General features: G+C 38.2%; 1 protein-coding gene across 1 annotated transcript; it reads right to left on the bottom strand.

The window, feature by feature from the left end:
* Window positions 1-288: 288 nt before the first annotated feature.
* CTCFL (CCCTC-binding factor like) lies at window positions 289-17,533 on the bottom strand. Its single transcript, XM_054046110.1, has 11 exons — window positions 17,472-17,533; window positions 16,320-16,889; window positions 14,806-15,040; window positions 12,272-12,442; window positions 11,697-11,830; window positions 9,596-9,716; window positions 8,460-8,609; window positions 6,187-6,347; window positions 3,615-3,797; window positions 2,627-2,750; window positions 289-446 (listed from the first exon to the last, which is right to left on the bottom strand). Exons 2-11 carry the CDS (start codon window positions 16,878-16,880, stop codon window positions 289-291), a joined length of 1,998 nt encoding a protein of 665 aa, XP_053902085.1. The 5' UTR covers window positions 16,881-16,889; window positions 17,472-17,533.
* Between the last annotated feature and the right edge of the window lie 290 nt (window positions 17,534-17,823).

Genomic DNA, 17,823 nt, shown 5'->3' with positions numbered 1-17,823 from the left:
ATTGTATGTAATTCTGTAACTAAATCTGGAAGAAAAATGAAAAGTAAATTGAATAAATTCAACTTTTTTTCCACGGCCTAGTTTTAAAATTTGTTTTTCTTTGACGCTGATGTGAACATGTTAGAACATATGTGGCTTCCATGTAACTTTAGCTAACAACTTTTTAGCAACTTTTACAGAAACCAATACCTTCTACAGCTTACTTCCCTTAACATGCTTACAAACTTTGCACTAGTATACAAACTGACATTCTGTACGTTAACAATGGAAATCAGAATTGTGTTTGTATTATTTGTCCATCATGTTGAGGATCATTTCACAAGTCATTTCTGTTTCCTGCTCCCTCGGAGTACTTGTTTCTATTCCATATACGACAGGGACAATCTCACTGGCACAGCATTCAGTGTTCACAAAGGAAACATCTTGGAATGATCCCAGGTCAACAGCTTTGCAGAAAAATTAAACATCATAATTGTCAACTAGAGAAAGAATTAAATACTAAATGAATTTACCATTCTGCAGTTTCACTGTAGGGGGAAAAAAACATTTTCAGTGTCTATAATACACCACTACATTTTTTTATTTTAAAGTCTCCAATTTTGGAGGAGAGTACATTCTGTTATAAATGTCACCTTGCTACCATTAGGATTCTGTTCTCAACTTTGATGGATCAATTTAGTTGTAATGTACAATAATCAATGCTACTGAGTAGCACCAATGATTTACTAACCAGCAGAGACCTCAACATTAATTAACTGGAGACTTACATACTTCTCACATCCATGGCAGAATGATGAAGAGGGAATTTCTTAAAAAAAAAATTTAAATTCATTTTCAACAGCAGCAGCAGAGCATGTTATTCATCAGTCAGAAAGACACCACAAATCCATTTTTAAACCTGAGCAAAAGAGTCAAAAGTTCTTGTGATACTATGATCTTTTAAAAAGCCAATTATATATCTTATAGTCAATATTCCAAGTGTGTGTGGAAAACGCTTCCTGTGCCTTTGTTCAGCCCCAAATACTAACTGTTGAAAAAAGTAATTTGGACCCAGTGCTTTAGTGTGTAAGATCCGAGAGAATCAAATAATAGGAAGTAGTTGCATTCCGTCTCTCTAGTGCTTGTAGAGACATTATTTAAATTCCAGCAAACTAAATTTCTCACCCCAAGAGCTGAAGATGCACAAAAATTCTCAGTCTGCATGTAGCAAACAGCAGCAGCAAAAGTCTACGCAACATAAGTATTGCAAATACAAAAACCACAAGCAAAACCTAGGTCTGGGTCTACACTGGCATTTCTTTTAAAATCTTCAGTCATAACCATTGCAGCCTCACCACTGAAAGGAGTGGAGGGAACACTATTGTAAAACCACCTGCTGACGTTCCACCTTGAGATGTATTCATCAGACTTTGAAAAATTACATCATCACAATTATCATTATGTGAAATGTTATCCCAGTGGCATTGCCCATACAGGGGGGGAAAAAAAATCAGTGTAAACTGCCCGCCAATACATTAAATATTGTGTTGCCTACTCATGCTTAGAAAGGGTCAAATAGGACAAGCTTGCAGTGGATGAATGAGCCAGTACCTTTTCATATCGGCTACCATCTTGTACTCCAGAATCTAAGCTTATTATACTATATGGCCCTGATGACTGTAAAGATAACCTTCAAAATGTGAACAAATTGTAAACCAAGGCAGCGTGCCTCAGCAGAGGTGCCTGAGCTGCTGGCAGGAGTTCTCTGTGAGAGGTTCTCAGTTTGCTAACTCACTTCCCCACCCTTGATCTGCCATAGCCCAGGCAGCTCTCCAGACATGATGCAAAGCTCACCTTGACTCCCCCACCCCTTTTGTTAAGGCTGCTGAGGAGAGTGAGAGAAACAGATATCTAGGGGTAATCCCTCTGTTCATCTTGTGATTTTTAATTTATGGGATAGATGCCCAAAGTACTGGATGGGAGCCTATAGTTGTATTTTAAAAATCAGAGATAATAATAAAACAAATGCGTCTGCCCAAGCCTGCAGACAGCCTGAAACAATAGCTTTGAGGTCTGAACTGTCTTACTCATCTCAATGGCATGTTAACTGGGAAGCCCAATTCTGTTCAAAATAGTCATTTTTACTATTCCTCTGATGACCAAACACAAGATAAAGAAGAGGAATGATCATATTATGAAGACATGCTCAGTCTACTCTAAGCAGCATCCTAGTTTGGCATCACAAATGGGAGGAGCTTGGTTTGTGATACTCAGGAGTTTTCAATTTGGTCCCTATTGCCTGCTGACCTACGCTGATCCGCACAAGAGAAAACTCTGTGGCCTTCATCTTCCTTGATTACAGAACAGTGCTGCATTTTTGCCTATTGCTGGGCAGGGAGACTGGGAGAAAACTTACATGAGCAGGGGAACAGTGGCTCCAGAATAAATAATTGAGCAATGACTCACACTCAGATGACTGGGCTTTCTGACACACAAAAAGGTGTCTGAAAAACATTCATCCTATGTTAGCACTTAAATTAACCTCACTGTGAAATATTAATTAAAGCACAGGAGGAGATTCACATCTTTAGCCATATCTGGTTGATTCCAATTTACTTGATTAAATTCTAACTTATTAGCTGATTACCTTCTTGCTTAACATCATGTTTTAGTCTGTCGCATCTTTTCTTTTTGCCCTTGCTTCCTTTGCGGCGTGTAACAGATTTTGCCCTCACCAATCCACAGCTTTCAGCATGCTTATGCATATTATTCTGATAGGACAATGAAGCACAGACATATGAATGCAGTATTAATACAATTATGCATTTTAAACACAGACAGACAAACATTTCAAGTTTCTAATATATAGATTTTAGAAAACTAGAAAAAAGTCAATTAATCGCAATGACTTGCTGCTTATCAAACTTCTGAAGATTGTTCCAGTAAAAAATTTTAAATTCCACTTTAAAGGAACTTTATAAAGACTGGCAGACTTAAAATCAGATCTAGCATCTTTGTTTGATTCATAAGTGAATAAAATAGTTTATAAAATATCAAATTTACAAAGATAGGACCAGCTTTTGAAGCTACTATAATCACAAATCCGAACGCCAGTAACACTTCTTGTTGCTAACACAGTATCCTGTGTGCTCAGGGAGCTGGCTGAGATACAAATTCTGCTGGTAGCATATGGTTTTGAAGAATAAGATTATTATTCTCTCATTCACTTTGCTGAACTATTCCTTGTATTTTCTACTTTACATATTTTCTCAGTTTCTTCTGTTTGTCTTTTGGTACCTATCTAGGATACTTTCCAGATATTTACATTTGTTTCTTATTTGCCTTTGATTTTCTATCAATAGACGATTTGCACTTTCAATCTTATTAATTCCCAACTTGCACTGTACCAATAAAATTCTTGAAACAAACACCTGGCCTTTTATATAAAGTGGAAAATTATCAGATGTATTAACCCTTTGATGTAAGATCTGGGAAAAGCCTATTGGTGGCTCTGCATCAAGGAGCTAGCAGGAGATTCAGTTCAGCCAGTAGACTGCTTCTTTATAAAAATGTGGTATGTAGTACTTAACTAAAGATATCTCCCCATTGAGATTCCTTAAAAGGAAGTACCTTACCCAGCGTGAATAGCCCTTGCCACATTTAGGGCATTCATAAACTGTTGGTTTAAAATTGGAATCATGGTATTTCCTGAAGTGAACAGTTAGAAGCTGCTTCTGCCGGAAGCATTTGCTGCAACATACACAAGTGAAGGGTTTCTCACCAGTATGTGTACGCTTATGCACAATCAAGTGTCGTTCCTGAAACGAAGAAAACAGTGTTTAAAACACAACTAACTTTTTGTGACAAGCAAGAAAACTAGAGTCCAAGGTTGTTGCGGTTTCCTTCATTTGTCTCACAGAGCACAGTTACTGAAGAACATGTAGGGTAAAATTCTGCTCCCACTGAAGTCAATGGCAAAACTGTCACTGACTTGAATGGGAACAGGATTTTACCCAATGTGTACCATCACCTGGAGAACAGTGATCCCTGAAATAAAATGTTAAGGGCTGAGTACTGAGATTTAGTTTGTATTTTCCTAAATTTTTCACTTTACCAGAACATTCAAGAGTGTCAATTATTTTACTGAGCAATGATTTAAAAAATGGTTGGAACAAAACAAACCTTTTCAGAAAAATGAGAGAATAAGTTAACTGTTTAGATTTTTTTTTAAATGTTATTTTAAGAGTTGGTGGGTACTTAAGACTTTGCCTCCTACTGTCTGTTGTAAACTCCACCCCTGCTGAGTTTGCATGGCCCCGTGATGCAGTGAGATCCACTGATATGTATCCTTGCATGCATCTGGAGACATGCTGAAGGAAATGGAACTCTGCAAGGGAACAGTCTAAGCTAGCACATCAGGGCCTATGTAATTAACAATGGGAAGGAATGACTAATAGCAACGGCATCAGAGAGGGTAGAAAAGATTGCTGCTTGTAGAGAATGCACACCTGCATACTGCAGCTTCAAAAACCTCTTCAAGATCTGGCTTGCCTCCTGCCCTCTTTTCCCCAGACAAGTGGACAGCTGACTAGATAAGAGAATGCCTCCTTTCCTCGGACAAGTGGTAACTGGTGAGTTCAGAGGGCAAAGTGGTTTTAATTCAACAGAAATTATTTAAAATTAATAAGCTGCTGAAGTTATAAAGAACACACGTGAAAACCCATATTACTGAGCTCTCAGTATTTTACACTTTGTTACTCACTTCAGGGGAGCAATGGCAAGAGAAAGCTATACACGGTTTTAGTGGGCTTAAAAGCCCAGCCTTAAAAGTTAAATATTCCTTTCTACTACAGAGTATGCTTGTCTGACTGAGAATCCATGCTTTTGATCCATATTTAGTTATCTTCTCTCTATAGTTTAAGTCTCTTCCTGAGTGTGAGAGAATCTTTCTAAAAATCAACAGGCAGAACAAGTCACTACATTTTCACACTTTTCCAATGACAGTTCTAAAAGCACTTAGAGCAGGAGTCTCAATGAAAGAATCCTGTGTGTTTTTTATGAATTCTTTTCAGAAAAACTTATACTACTATAGCATGTTTATTCCTTTGGATTGTGAAGATTTTAATTGTGCTAATGTATAGTACATACATTGCTAATGCAAGGGTAATAATGGAGTTAATAACTGTTATGAACAAATAAATATTCCAAGAGCATGGCCACATATTTCAGTTTTTAAACATGACAGATTTCTAAATACAACTTAAGAGGATGAAAATTCATCATGTCTGGACTGCACATAATTCTCTAATCAGAGCATCCAAAAATAAGTTTCTTTGGATTGAAATATAGTGTAAAATGATTTGTCTAGAGTGTACGTAACTCTTTAATCACATCATCCAGGAATAAAACAGACTATAACGTTATATATTGGGATAAATATGCTTCCCTAGGTTACTGATATAGCAAAAAATGTATGAAACATATAGCATGATTTAATTCTTCCATTTTCAGATGTATGAAAATTCCTTCTAGAATAGGTATAAGATAGAAATATGTAGATAACAAAAGGTCCACTAAGAAGTTTGTTTCAGCCAAGGCCAGATAAATAGAACAAAGCTGATTGAGGGTATGAACATTTCTAAATGAAATGTAATGAAGTTTCTAAAGAGTTGTCTATATCTGTAAGATATGGGGTACATCTAACCTATTAAAAATGTAAATTGTGTAAATAAATTAGGCAAGGAATACAGTATCCTATGTCAAATTACTTCTTATGAAAAATAACCTACTCCAGGAATCCAGCCTTTCCTGACATTTTGTATTGCATGGCTTCCAAGCTACTTTTATAGCATATTGTTATTTGTTTTATATAAATGCCAGTTCGGACTGAAAAAACTTTATTCTGTACATGTTGAATACTACAAATAAGATGCAAATACCATGTTTTGTTATCACAATGGCAGTGAAAATAACTGCTCTTATTTTCTACTTTCGAACAGATCATGTCTGAATGATTTTTCATAAGCAAATAGTTTACGATTTTTTTGCATTACTAATTTATCATTCATTCATAAACCGGTTATCTTGCAAATAAATATAAACACAGTATTTTAGCTAGATTGTGGTAACAAATATAACCCTAAAGCCAAGCCTACCCCACAGAAATATCAACTGAATAAACAATCACACTGCAATTAGTGTAAATACCTGCTTGCATGCATAACTGCACTGATCACATTTGAATCGTTTTTCATTTCTGTGAGTTTTCTTGTGCTGAATAAGAGCATAGCGCTCATGGAAGAGAGCTTCACAATAACGGCACTTCATCGCTACGGCCAGGTAGGAATGCAGCTTTCGTAGGTGGACACCTAAAACAGTTTTAAAGATCATTACATTGAAAAGTTGTGGTAGCTGAAGATGGATTTTTGGATGTCCATAGTTTCAGACAAAAGGCTAGTCTGTGAATAGCCCGGAATAGGTGTACATTGGGGGGGGGAGGGGGGGGAAGAGGTGTGAAAGAAAGCTGACAAGGAACCTTCCAGGCCCTTACTACCTCTGAACAGGAGCCAAAAAAACAGTCTACTGGCATCACCTATGGGGCAGCGGCACAAAAGACCAGATTTTCGAACGGTGTTTAGGCGCTTAGAGGGATTTTCAAAAGCACCTAAGCAGTTTGGGCATCTACCTCCCATTGAAATCATTATGCATCTTTAGGCACCTAAGTACCTTTGACAATCTGGCCCAAAATGATATTTACCGTATTGTAATATGGTACCTGCAGTATACGTGGGCTTGCTGACAATCAATAGGTGCTTGTTAGGTGACAATCTTTGAACAAAGACAAATTCCATAAGTAAGCACCCTACCATATTTCTACCTTTATAAATAAATATTTAATTGATTTCAATTTGAGTTAGGCCTTTAGTGGGTTTTCCAAATGTGCCTAGGTGCCTATCTTCATCTGCCTAAATACCTTTAAAAATCTGTCCCTTTATGCCTCAACCCACCTCACTGGCAGCCCACTATGATAACTTATTTAATCAAATCACACATACATACACATACACACACACTTGTGATGAAGGCATGAGCCTTGTACAAGAAGCTGAAAAATGTGCAGTATTGACCCAAATCGTATCTTTTGGCTATTCAGCACTTTTGAAAAATCAGGTTGGCACTTAAGTATCCATTTAAGACCCTAACTTTAGGCTCCTAGTTTGAAAATCTTGGCCTTTTGTATAAATTTGTTTGGAACCTGTCAGTTATATTGACTCAATTATAACAAATAGGTTGTATTTCTAATACGGTGGCTTGTTAACGGAAATCTGGTTTCTATGAGGTCTTCATATTACTTAAAGACATCAATTTACAAGTGAACTATATGGATACTGATACTTTTATTGGTATGCAAATGAAGTATTGTTTCAGATACAGAGTTAGCATAATCATAATTCTCCTGGAAACTCAGGTGGGTTTGTATTTGCAATATAGTGGTTTGTATAACTGAAAATTTAATCTGCATATATCCAGCTTTCATTTATGATATTTTAAGCATAAATTTGCATATGCACCAGTACCGTAGTGATATTACTTACCGATGAGAAAAAAAATCCATGAGTTGTATAAAGAATTTAAGTATTTACATCAGAATATAGTGGTTTGCTTTCTGCTTGATGGGAAAAGACCCAAAGAGTTAAAGGTCATTTCTATTTATTGTACACCATCATCTGTCATGTCACATGAAACTTACAGAACCTGAAAATAGATCTGCTACAACTCCTTAATGGAATTTAGAAGTTATATAGTACAAATATTGCCTGCTAAGCATATATGAAAGCAAGATTAAAAGTTAATATACACTTTATGAATTGATTATGAATATGATTCCTTGTACTCTTTGAAGCCTCATTAGTAAAATGCTCCAAAATTCACAAGTAAAGTTAAAAAGACAGTCAAGGACAAATACAAAGGTACAAGCAGATCTTATATATTCAAGGATATCAGTGTATTAAAAACATTCAATATATTTCCAGCTCCTCAGATTTCTGGTCTGACACCCACTTTTATTTCACGCTTGGGCTGGGGCTGGAACAGAATCTGGAAACTGTGACGGTCCTATCAAGATCTGCTCCTTCTGCCACACTGAGTTTCCACTCTGTACAGTAGAGAATCTATGGCCTAGATTTTTGTTAGGGCTGTCGCTCTGGAAAATGGATTTTCCTAATGCCACAGGTATTTAGTAATATCTTGGAAATGTTAACTCTTGATGTGGAGCATTATAACTGTACCAATTTATAGCAACCACAAGATGGCAGCACAACCCCTCAGCAGGAGAAATTCATGAATATTTTTTCCCTAGGAATATTTTAGTTAATGATAAAAATAAGTCAATGAATATTTTTATAGCCTATGAACAGTAAGAAAAGATACCAAATTCCCTATGCATTTGCATTCCATTTTTTTCTTAAATCCAAACTCACCCAAATCACTTTTTCTTGCAATAAATGTATTACAATGTGGACACTGGTATCTGGGCACATTTTCACTATGCTTCTGTAATATATGGATTTTCATGGTACCACTTTGTGTGAATCTGGCCTGACAAACATAACATTCATAGGGTTTTTCTCCTATGAAAAAAGCACGAGAAGTTAGATAATATATGCTCAGCAGCTCTACATATATATTTGATACAAATGCACCTCTCCCATGGACATCTATGGCCCTGATGCTGCACTGTGATCCACCAGCACGAACCTCTGTGCCCGTACAGAAACTCATTAACTTCAGTAGGAAAACTGCATGATGTGTGCAGAGATCCACACTAGCTTACAGCTGATCCCAATGCAGGATTTCAGCCTACAGAAGTTGTGAGCAGAACTAATGACAGTACAAAGCCATTTATGTAACTTAAAATATTAATTAGTTTGTTCTTTTCTGCTGTGTTCAACGTAGGAAAATGCACAATTGCTAACACTGAATTCGGCTCTCAAGCAGACTTTGTAATCTGTTTGTCTTCACTGGGATTCCATAAGGAAATAGGAGAGCACATCAGGAACAAATTACTTTTGTTATTTTGCCATAAATATTAAAATAGTGCAAGTTATAATTACAGGATTTGCAGTTACTCATTTGTCAAAATAATTTACATGAAGGAATTGTATTTTTAGGAAACAGATGTGCCACAGTCATGCCCACATTTTGGGGCAGCTATTTTTTTAAAACCCTCCCTGACTGTGAGACACATGCATGTAAAATTAACCAGGCCTGATACAAAACTGAAAATTGGATCACAGAAAACAAGAGCACACAAGTGAAAACACTGAACGACATCGGTAAATGTCAGTTTAAACAAAATGAACACAATTAAAAAATTGTCATAATCTGATAGGCCACATTTTCAAAGGTAGTTTTAAAAACAGATCCAACAATTTTACATGAACATTTTTCCATGTATGTTCTTGTGACACACAAAATATAAGTGAAAAAATTGTCTGTGTAAAACTGCAGCAGCAATTTCAGGGCTGGATTGAGGCCAGTTTAAAAAAAATGTAGTCCTACAGATTTACCAAAACTGTAAAATATATATATTACCCATTACATTAGTAAGTCTTACCTGAATGAGTTACCATATGTCTTTTCAGCTTATAGGTATCTTTGCTAGCATAACTACAGAGATAACAGTTATAAGGACGTTCTCCTGTGTGTGAACGAATATGACGCTTCAATTTGCTTGCCTAGTGTAAAAGTCAAAAATTTATTCAACACCACCCATATTAAAGGGACACTGTTGACTTAAAATCTAACCCATTTTACAAATGTAGCAATTTCAAGTTCTACACCAGTCATTAAAACACTCTTTCAATTTTAATGGATTTGCAATCACATTTTTTAGGAGTATTTTTAATATTCCTCCCCTGCAAGGAGCATTGAAGAGCCACACAAACAAAAGGGAAACTGACTATACATGGGGAAACAGTGAAACTGGCCCTGCGTACACTCCATCAAATGCACAAAGGCTAGGATTTTCAAAGCAGCCTAATGAGGGCACCCATCTCCCTTCGGCAGCTATGAAAACACCAGCAAAAGAAAAATTGAACATATAGAGAAAAAATGGAAAGGCCAATACTAAGTAACATATTTGCTCATCACATTGGTTTCAATCTGGAAAAGATTTACACAAGAGATGACAAAGATATACATGCTTAATTTAACCCATGAATAGCCCCACTCAAGGTCACTACTCAAGTAAAAATCATGGATGTGCTTAAGTGTGTGCTGCATCAAATCCTAACTGCATAGCAATAACTATCTAAGAGCTTCTTCAGCACTCACTCAAGCAAAACTCTCAGAAACTTCAATGTGAGGTTTACAATAGCAAAAAGTGGTTAATAAGAACCTTACTTAAAAAAAGAGAAAAGTACAGAGTATATTTAATATTTTTAAAAATCATTTCAATTTAGATTTAAATACTATTCAAAATCTACTAGCACAATGCATGTGGAGAATTAAGGGACCATATTTTGAAAAGAAGAACGGGCAAGGTCTGTACACAGCTGCAAATTGGGCACAGCATGTCAAGCACTTAAGCATCTAAATAGTCATTTAACAATGTAACTGCAATAGTAGTGAACACAAATGTAGGTGCATGATTGAATGCTTACTATTCCATGTGAACCTCTGGCATTTTCTAGTTTTTATTTTATTTGACCCAGAATTACAATATAGATGCCAATCTGACAAACACTAAGCAAGTGCTTAATTTTACACATTAGCAGTAACAAATGACTATAACAAGCCTACTCATGTGCATAAAGTTAATCAAGTGCCTGTTTGTAGGATATGGGTCACTGTAAATACGTCATGCAGCAGCCATTTTACTGTTAGATAATAACTAGAAAAAATATTAGAACAAAATGTATTTGTTCGTTTGTTTTCAAAAAAGGGTTAGATAAACACAGAAAATGTTAACTTAAAAAGTACAAGAGCTCACTCATTAGAATGAGTGAGCAGACAAAATAAGAATGTGATGATTCTGAATAAATGTCTTTATTTTGAAAGGCTTCTTCATAAATAATGAAATTCATCCTCTACTTCTGAAAGTTTTATTACTTGGGCTTTGTGAAGGCACCTGGAAGTGGAGGAATGGATTTCACTCCCTCAATGTTTGGCCAGATTCTGGGGCTGAAAACTCAGCCCTTTGTGGCCATTACACAAGTTTATGGGCCACTGAACCTGGAGATCCAATATCTCCCTCTGCTTACACATGCCCCTGTGGCAATCTCCATGCCAGTCTATGGGATCATGTGGTGTGCAGGGACTATAGCAGCTATCTGTGTGGCCCCTCTTCTGTGGAGGGAAGTAATGGGGTTAAAATGGTGGAAACAACAATGCACAAGCCCTCTGCACTAAGGAGAATCTCACCAACCCAACCCAGTCATTCAGTGTCAATACTGTAGCTTAACTTATGCGGCTACAGATGTCATTTTCTGACCTGTGTATCTGCTATGGTTAATGAGTTTTGTAAAACTAAGGTCAATAAAGACAGTATGAAGGTGCACCATTAGGTCCCAATCCTTCAAGCACTTGTGCTCATAAGTAATTTTATGCATTTATGTAAAAACCTACTGAACTCACAGCATATCAGGCCTTTGTATTTGAAAACATACATCCCTCCTCCCCTGCAAAAAAAAGAGATTCAGTAGTACTGCACTTACTTCTACACTAGAATATTTACACATTGAGCACTTAAAGGGTTTTTCTAGAGTGTGCTTATATCGCCTGTGTCGTGCAAGTTCACCACTGGTCACAAATGCCATCTCACAGTCACTGCACTTATACGGTCTGGTCCCTGTAAGAACATATTATTTAGAATTTTTTAAAAAGGCATATCTGTAATTTCTCAGTAGTAAATCAGCATTTACACATTACTGAAAACAGTTTTAATATCAAAAACTGATATGACATTTTTGGAAGATTCAAATATTTTAAAACGATAAATGTATTACGAAAGCAAGGTTTATGTATTACATACCTATTTTAAAATATCAGGAAGAAAAATGCCCACAGACATTAAAAGGAGAAATTCATTTCACCTTGAGGATGGTTCTGTTGAATATAAACACTAAAGCCATGTCGTGTCACCGCTCTACATATGGAACTCCCAATAAAATCATAAAATCAATGTGGGGTTTTGAATTCAGACTGATGGCTGAAGACAAGATCATTTCAATGCCACTTAAATCTGGCAGACACCAAGTAAAAGGAGCACGTTCTCACATAATAAGTATACCTGTATGTGTATTCACATGGTTACGCAGGAGAGTAACTGTACGGAAAGCCTTAAGGCAGAGGTGACACACATGGGGTTTTTCATCAGAATGGGTTTTCATGTGACGATTAAGACTTGACATTCTAAGAGAGGTGAATGCGCACAGATCACAATGGAAGATCACCTTTTCCCCTATGAGAATATAGACATTTTTAGGACACATGAGCCACAAAACAATTATTTGACTTAAAGAATAGTGCCAATTTCCTAACTAAACCTCCTAGATTAAGTAATAATACTTTTCACTTCTGCAGTGTCTTTCATAAGAGTACCTCAAAGTGCTTTCCAAAAATTAAGCCTGTCAGAAAGGTATTATTATACCTATTATAAAAAGAGTTTAAAGTGATTCATCCAAAACCATACACTGAGTTAGTGATACAGTTGGGAACAAAATCCAAGAGGCACGACTCCTAGTCTAACTCACACCAATGGATAATCCTCCCTCCCTTGAGAGTATCTTTAACATTTAGCTCATCTAGATGCTTATATCCTGTGGAGTACGCCTCTGATGTCAGTTTCATTAACTAGTGAGACAACCTCCTATACTTACACAAAAGCCTAGAAATGGCAGATTAATTATGAAATTCTCCACATATTCAGAGGTTTGAAAATACTAAGTATAGACAAAAAAACTATTATAGTTTAAAGCCTCAATCTATTGCTTGAACTTCAAGAATGCAAATGCAGCAGAATGTTAGTTCCTTAAGCGGTCAAAGAGAACTATACTCCATGCTGATTATATAACACCTGCAAACCACATAATAGAAGTAATGAATTTCTTTAGAAAATAAATTGAGGAAATGTGGAACATTTTCAGCTTTCAAGCAGATTCAGAGTTGCCAAATGGCACACAGTGTAATATCTGGATAGCCTTCCTGGAACCATTATCTCAGGTCTGGGTCAAGCTGATTCTCTACGATGACCATTCACGTTGCAGCCAACAAATATTTCTACAGAATTCATGTGCCTGTATCAGGACATGCAGCTAGTAGTATACTTCAATGAATAACAAACAAAAGTACTTTATCATTATTTTATTCATCAGTTCATATCCACACAAAAAACTGCATTTTGAAACCACCCATAGGCGCCTCCAAACTTCCTCAAAAAGAAGAACAGGAGTACTTGTGGCACCTTAGAGACTAACAAATTTATTAGAGCAAGTGGGCTGTAGTCCACGAAAGCTTATGCTCTAATAAATTTGTTAGTCTCTAAGGTGCCACAAGTACTCCTGTTCTTCTTTTTGCGGATACAGACTAACACGGCTGTTACTCTGAAACCTGTCCAAACTTCCTGCAAATCTTGTAAGTTTGGCCACAGGGAGGCATTGTCTGGCATAGCTAGTAAGTGCCGTCAAATCAGGGCTCCACCTTATTAAGTATATAAGACAGAAAACCTGCCTCACCAGAAAAGTAGGAACTTTGCTTCTTAGGCAACTTTATCTGCCTGCCCACCCCAATCTCTTGCACCCTATATTGCCTCTGCTGCTGCTAAATGTTTTTGCCTGCAAACCTCCCCTTCCTTCTGCCTTCTGTTAAGGACTGAGACATGGTGGCAGGGGGCACATGAAGTTTGTCACTGTTACAGAGTCTGCTTCTCCACCTGGCAAACTCTTATGGCTCACCAGACAGAAACTCTGCTCTGGCCAACCTTACTAGGACTGCTGAATTGGAACTCCCATTATCACAATCAAAGAAAGCTGAAAGTGAAGACACGGATGAGAGCAAACTGGAGGCACAGAGGCAGCTAGGAAGAGGGGTTGGTACAGTAGCAGTGGAACTAGATGGGACACGCAGGATGCACATGGACAGGGAAGCCAGGATCGACAGGGGAATCAAGAAGGGAGCCTCAGAGAATGGGAGTTATCTGTGAAGATCTGTAGCTCCATCAGCTTCCGTAGCAAAACAAAAAACCCACACCAGATGAGTTATAATAAACAGCTTTTTGTATTTTCCTCCACCATGAATTACCCTATTCTGGGCTTATATTTGATAAAGTACTCAGTGCAATTACAAGCTGAGTTTTTCTCACCTTTGAGTTTGTCGTATTATAGGAGACTGGAAAAGTTATAATCTAAGGATTTCAGAAGACAATGATTTTAAATATTAAGATTACCAAGAAGGCTCTAAAGAGTACAAATCTCAGAATGATTTTAAAAATCTTCATGTTTAATTATTAAGCATTTACACTCAACTTTAAGTGGAAAACCCAATGGAACCTTAGCTATGGAGTCAGGTTTCAAATCCGCCAAGTTACTCAAAGTGCAGATGATTGAGGCAGTAATCTGAAGAATTTCTCTGTTGAAACTTTACAGTGACATCACACCGATTAAAAAATTCTTATCAGGTAAGGTCAGAAAGGGTTATTAATTCTTCCAAATTTCAGTAGTAGTTCTAACCTTAACTTAATCTAACCATAAAGAGTAGAAGTTACTTACAGGACTTCAATCGGTTTTCTAAATATGAGCTACAAATACTGCATAGTCAACTTTTTACCTTTTTTCCTATGCTGTGTGTTTTTTTGAGCTTCTACAGTATCAGTGTTTTTTATAACTGCTTGTTCTTCTTGCTCTTTGGGTTCACAGTGTGACACTGACATATCATCTTTGGCTTTACAGCTCAAGATCTTTGCTTTCTCAACAGTGAAAATGTCCTTTTCTCTTCCCTCTTCATTTGGAGGCAGTTGCTGGCCCTTACCTTCAACTGCATGTAGATCTTTACTTCTATCAATCTAGTTTAAAAAATAAAAAACAAACAGTTCTACACTTCATCAAGAAAGAAAATAGTCTCAGGACAATCATGCTTGTGGCAAAGCAGCAGAGGCTATCTGTACCTGCAAGGAGAATACAATAAACTACCCATCAATTAATTCTCATTTACAGCTAGTTATTTGGTACATAATCTGCAGGGATTTTGATTTGGGGCCTACTGAATCAAGAAGTTTTGACATATACTTCAACAGGACCAGACTTTGGGCCCCAATTGTAGGTGCTTGAAAACTGTGTCCCCCAATTTTCAAAAAAGGCCATTTAGGCATCTAAATTGAGTGGGCAGATTTTCGACTCAGTGGAAACTGCTGGAAGTTGAGCACTTCTGAAATATTAAACAGATTCATGTAAAGTTCCTAAATGGGGGTTACAGAGTGCTGAACAATTTTCAAAATCTGACCCTGAATCTTTACAGATTTAAACAAATTGTAGACCTTCTTTTTGAGACTATAGCAACGAGACTATAAAAGTTTATATTTTCAACTTCTTTTGACAGCATTTTTCATATAATTTCTAGGACTCTATGTTTTAAGAAAAAACAAGGAAAATAAATGTAATTTTTAAATTATTTTTGTAACATTAATATAGGATTTATGCAGTATATTTGTAAACATTTTGTATTAATTCCACATCATGTGGTAGTTACTAAGGTATTATAATTTTTATAGGTTTTAATAATCAGTGTGATCATTACTACTCCCAAGATTACAAAAATATAATGCATCATCTCTTGAAAGGGACAATGTCTAGTATTTTAGGCCCAACATTCAAGTTTTGTAGCAAAATTTACAAAGCCAAATATTTATAGCAATACCAGTGTTTTCATGAACTTTCCAAATGGTTTATTCTAAGTGAAACTAGTTGTGTTTGGCTTTTTATGATGTATTATACTGATGTGTGAGAACCAGGAAAGGAAGCCTACCAAAGTACTTATGAACATCTGTCTCAACTGAAATGCAAATAATGTAGAAATGAGAAAAATAAATTTAAAAAAGTCTTTTAGTTTTAATAAACTGTCAGTAATGTATATAGGAAAGATTGCTTTTTAATAACATAGGCGGAGATTTAAAAAAACTCACTTAAGGGATTTATATGTCTAAATCCCTTCATTTAAAAAGTCACAGCCATGATTTTTATTTTTCATTTATATTTTTTAAAACCAGATTTTAGTTTTAAGTCTACCAATATAATACTACAGACCAAAGGTTACCATCTCATCATCTTCATTGATGGTATCTCTACCTTAATCAGTAGCATTCCTGGGGGTTTATCCATGGACAGGTTTTCTTCATCTTTTGCCTGTACTTTTTCTTGCAAAACGTTAATCTGCATCACCTCCACATCATGAAATGTATAAACACCATCCTGTATACTTATTGCTACACCTGTGGGTAGATTCTGCTGAGCACCTACTCCCTGTTGCACTACTACCAAGGGCTGCAACACACTTGCCCCTCGTTGAACCACCATGTGCACCCCACTCTGTTGCTGAATATTCAACTGACTGACCCCCTGGAGGTCATCTTCCCCTTCCTTCAAATGCACAGTCTGCAGCATTATCAAATGCTTTTCACCCTGTACTGGAGATGGGGACAACTCCAGGTTTCCTCCTCCTTCTTCCAGCTGCTTGGCTAGAGGGGTTCCATTTAGGCCTTCAGCATCTGGGTCACAGATGCTGTTTCTTTCTTTCACCCAGGATATCTTGCCCCCTCCATCATCTTCTCTTGCCTTGTCCCCGGGTCTTTCTGCACCTTTTATTTTGGTGAACGGCTCAGGCAGGGCTGAGTCCTGAGAGGCCATCATTAAGCAAACCTGTCCCAAGAGACAGCAAAGAAAGCTACTAAGGCACCTCATCGCCCTTAAATTCAGCTCAGACCAACTCCACATGCTGCCCTGCATCACTTCCGCTCCTTAAGAACCCCCACACCCAGAAACCCTCTCAGCTAAAAATCCGGTCACCCAAAACCTACCTCCACTAGCCACACATTGGGAAAATAGTCCCCACGACCCTTCCAAAGCTGCCCTTTCCCCATTAAACCCCACAACACCTCCCCCTCCAATAACCCCCCCCATCTACCACCCACCCTCTATTAAACACCACCATGGCACCCCTCAGGCACCTATCCCCAAATACCCCCCCATACACCCTGATATGGGCTACCCTCCTGGAAACCTACCTCCCGCCCTACTCCTCAACCCCCTGCCTTCCCCAGAAGCTCCCCAATCCCACCCACTCCAACCAACCCACCCCCGCTGCACCCCACCCTAGTGACCCAGCTGCCCCTCCCCATAATGCCCCCAAAGCGCCACTAGCCCCCACCCCTGTACAGCCCCCGCCCCCCGAAACCCCCAGCCGCTGCCGCGCGGGGAGCGGGCCTGCAGGGAAGCCCTCACCCTGCGGCTTCCAGCCCCGACCTCCAGGGGCGGCCGCCGCCCTCTCCCCGGCCCCGCGCTCCCCCCAGCGGCCGGCCCGGCGGGCTCTGCAGAGAGCGGGAGCGCGGCCGACGCACGTGACTGCGGGGCGGCCGCGAAGCGGGCTCTGAGTCCCGCGGGGGAGGGGCGACAAGAAGAGCCCCTCCCCCACTGCAAGGGGACAGGGACCCGCCCCTCCCCCACCGCAAGGACACCCTTAAATACCTCACTCTTTCCCCCACTGCAGGGAGAGATGGGACCTCCACTGCTCTGAGATCCCCAGCAGCGGGGACTGAGGCCTGAGCGCCCTTTCCCCAGCTGGGAACCAACCCCA

The sequence above is a fragment of the Malaclemys terrapin genome, chromosome 12 (assembly GCF_027887155.1).
Source record: "Malaclemys terrapin pileata isolate rMalTer1 chromosome 12, rMalTer1.hap1, whole genome shotgun sequence".
NCBI lineage: Eukaryota > Metazoa > Chordata > Testudines > Emydidae > Malaclemys > Malaclemys terrapin.
This window is presented reverse-complemented; position numbering and strand designations above follow the sequence as displayed.